At 43.4% G+C, this 2,834-nt stretch overlaps 1 protein-coding gene across 1 annotated transcript; it reads right to left on the bottom strand.

Moving 5' to 3' along the window:
• Window positions 1-1,035: 1,035 nt before the first annotated feature.
• On the bottom strand, window positions 1,036-1,998 carry LOC129339593 (olfactory receptor 11G2-like). Its single transcript, XM_054994175.1, has one exon. It carries the CDS (start codon window positions 1,996-1,998, stop codon window positions 1,036-1,038), a length of 963 nt encoding a protein of 320 aa, XP_054850150.1.
• Window positions 1,999-2,834: the final 836 nt, after the last annotated feature.

The raw sequence follows: 2,834 nt of genomic DNA, 5'->3' as shown, positions 1-2,834 counted from the left end.
CCTTCGACACTGAAAGAAAGGTTTCATAACCTGTCTCAACATTGGGGTAGGTGACCTCTGCTCAGAGTGGTGCACACATGGTTTTCTCTCTCTCTCCCTCTCTCACACGTACACACATTTTGTCCTCATGACAACCCATTGAGGTAGGTTAGGATGAGAGTGAAAGATAGGTCCACAGTCGGCCAGTTCATGGTTGAGTAAGGATCTGAACCACTTGAAAGACTGTAGATACTACAAAGGTCAAGTTAAAAACCTTTAAAATACATTCAGAGTAAGTGTTCACTATACAGTGTACACAGTACCCAAATTAAAAACATAGAGCCTGAATAGCAGGCTGCACACATGTTCTTAAAATAGGTATAACATATTCCAAATACAGTTGATAATACTGTCAAATGACCAAAACTAAACCAGACTGTACATGCGTGGGCCCCAGGGTCATCCTCAATGGTCAGCCATACAATTTTTGTAATAAGCAATCAAACCCACACATCCAGAAACAATAGATATATAAATTTTTCTGATGTTCTTATCTCGTATAATGTGTGGTATGATGCAGATTATTGCAGCAGGCCATGGAGAACTTCACATGCTGACAGCGCTCACACAGAGTTCTTCATTTGGTGTTATAATCTGGTACTTGGTTTCCAGTGTTTCTGGATGTGTATTATCAATCTGTAGTTGCAAAATGTGTGAGTGCAGTAAGCATGTGAAGTTGTTATACACTGTATAATGAACACTTATTTTGAATATATTTTAAAGGTTTTTAACTTGACCTTTGTATTATCTACTGTTTGTTTAGGTTGAGTTTGTGGGGTTTATTCCCTGACCCTTCTTTCTTTGCCCACTTGAAAGACTAACAGATCTAATGTGGCAGAAGGTTTCGTGGACTCCTGCCCACTTCATGACACACAAAGGAAACTGCTACTTTCATCATCTTCTGCTACAATCAATATGACAGAATTAAGGTGCCTCAAGAGTCTTTCTTTGTTCCGGACAAGACAAACAAACAGAGCTACCCCTCTGGAATTATTCCTATGAATTCCCCTCCCTCTTCCCTCCAGTTATCCTCTTCCTTCTCAAGAGTTTGGCCACTGCTTCCTTCACCTGGTCATTCCTGAGACAGTAGATCAGAGGATTAAGCAAAGGAGTGACAGCAGAGTAAAAGAGAGTCATGACCTTCATATTCTCAGAGTTACTTTCTCCACCATGTCCTATATACATTGCTGCCACAGAGCCATAGAAAATCGTCACCACTGCTAAGTGGGAAGATACAGTGGAGAAGCCCTTGATGCTACTGCTTGGACTAGAGGCTTTCACCAGGGTGACACCTACAAATGCGTAGGAGATGAGGATGAAGAGGAAGGTGGCCAGAACCACGGAGGAGGTGACGATGTAGCAGAAGAGGGGGATGGATCCCAATGGAGGGCAAGCCAAGGCCAGGAGTTGGCCAGAGTCACACACAAAGTGATCAATGGTGTTGGGACCACAGAAGGACAAGCTGAAGATCAAAAACACTGGTGCAACATACCACAGGAAGCCAAGGATCCAGCAAGAACCTACCAGGGCATAACAGAAATCTTGGGACATAATTTGAGGGTAGCGTAGTGGGTGGCAGATGGCCAAGTACCGATCCAAGGCCATGGCTGAGAGGAAGAGGCATTCAGTAGTGCCAAGAGAGAAGAAGACATAAAACTGGATGAAGCAGGCATTGAAGGAAATGATCCCATGATGGGATGCCAAGTCAAAGAGCATCCGTGGCACGGTGGCTGTAACATAACACATCTCTAGCCAGGAGAAGTTGCTCAGAAGAATGTACATGGGAAGATGGGACAAATGAGGGTCTAGAACTACTATCATGATAATGACAAAGTTCTCAGCTAAAGTGAGGGTGTACACAGCTGTGAACAGGATGAGAAGGAGCAGGCGTCCCTGTTGTCCAACTCCAAAGCCCAGAAGGATGAATTCCTGCACGGTGGTCCCATTCGCCAGCTCCATGCAGGCCACACAATCTGTGAGGAGGCTAATCTTCCATTGATCAAGATGTTCCTTGTGATGATCGGAACCAGTGAATCAGCTGCTGATAATGGTATGTCATCCTCCATACGCAGCATGCAGGTAGTGCTGGGATAAGGAGGACTACAGTTTAGCATGTGCTAATTTGCGGAAGGAACTCAGGATTGCAAGGGGCAAAGAGGTTATTACCTCTTCCAATAAGTAAGGTGGATTTGCCCAGGTGTGAACTGATTTTAATTTTGCATACTCAACTCATTTTTACTACCATATTCACAATGTCACCTTAAATGTACATAGAAAGAACATATACTCAAGGCCCCTGAACAGATGTAGCATACCTAATTTTCATTAAGTGATCTTGGCTGTGAAGCTCTGGTGTTTCAGGAAGAGTCCGGAATTCATCTCCACACACAGAAGACAAGAAGTGGTCCACTGGAAACTGATCTGCAATTCACTGAGATGCTGCGGTCTTCCTTCTTAGCATTCTTGGCTTGAACGGCAGCCTTACAAAATAATACATTCATCTGAAGTCCTCATGTTCTGAGAAAGCAGGAAGTACAAAAATCTTTCAGAGGTGGCGTCTCAGAAAACTTTGCCTTAAAAGATTCCCATGTCAACTCTGTTCTGCTTTGATAACAAATCACCTGTCTGTATCTCAGTAATGCTCCATGAGACTCTCCAGCTGTTAACTTTTCCAGATGCATTATATGCTAAGGTGATCAAGCAAGTTGGCTTGCTGATTTCACTGGATCTTAAATCCTGTTCTATAAGGTTTGCTAGAGCTTTCATCTCAGAATTCAAAGACCCATGAGAACTTG

This window comes from Eublepharis macularius, chromosome 12 (genome assembly GCF_028583425.1).
Source record: "Eublepharis macularius isolate TG4126 chromosome 12, MPM_Emac_v1.0, whole genome shotgun sequence".
NCBI lineage: Eukaryota > Metazoa > Chordata > Lepidosauria > Squamata > Eublepharidae > Eublepharis > Eublepharis macularius.
This window is presented reverse-complemented; position numbering and strand designations above follow the sequence as displayed.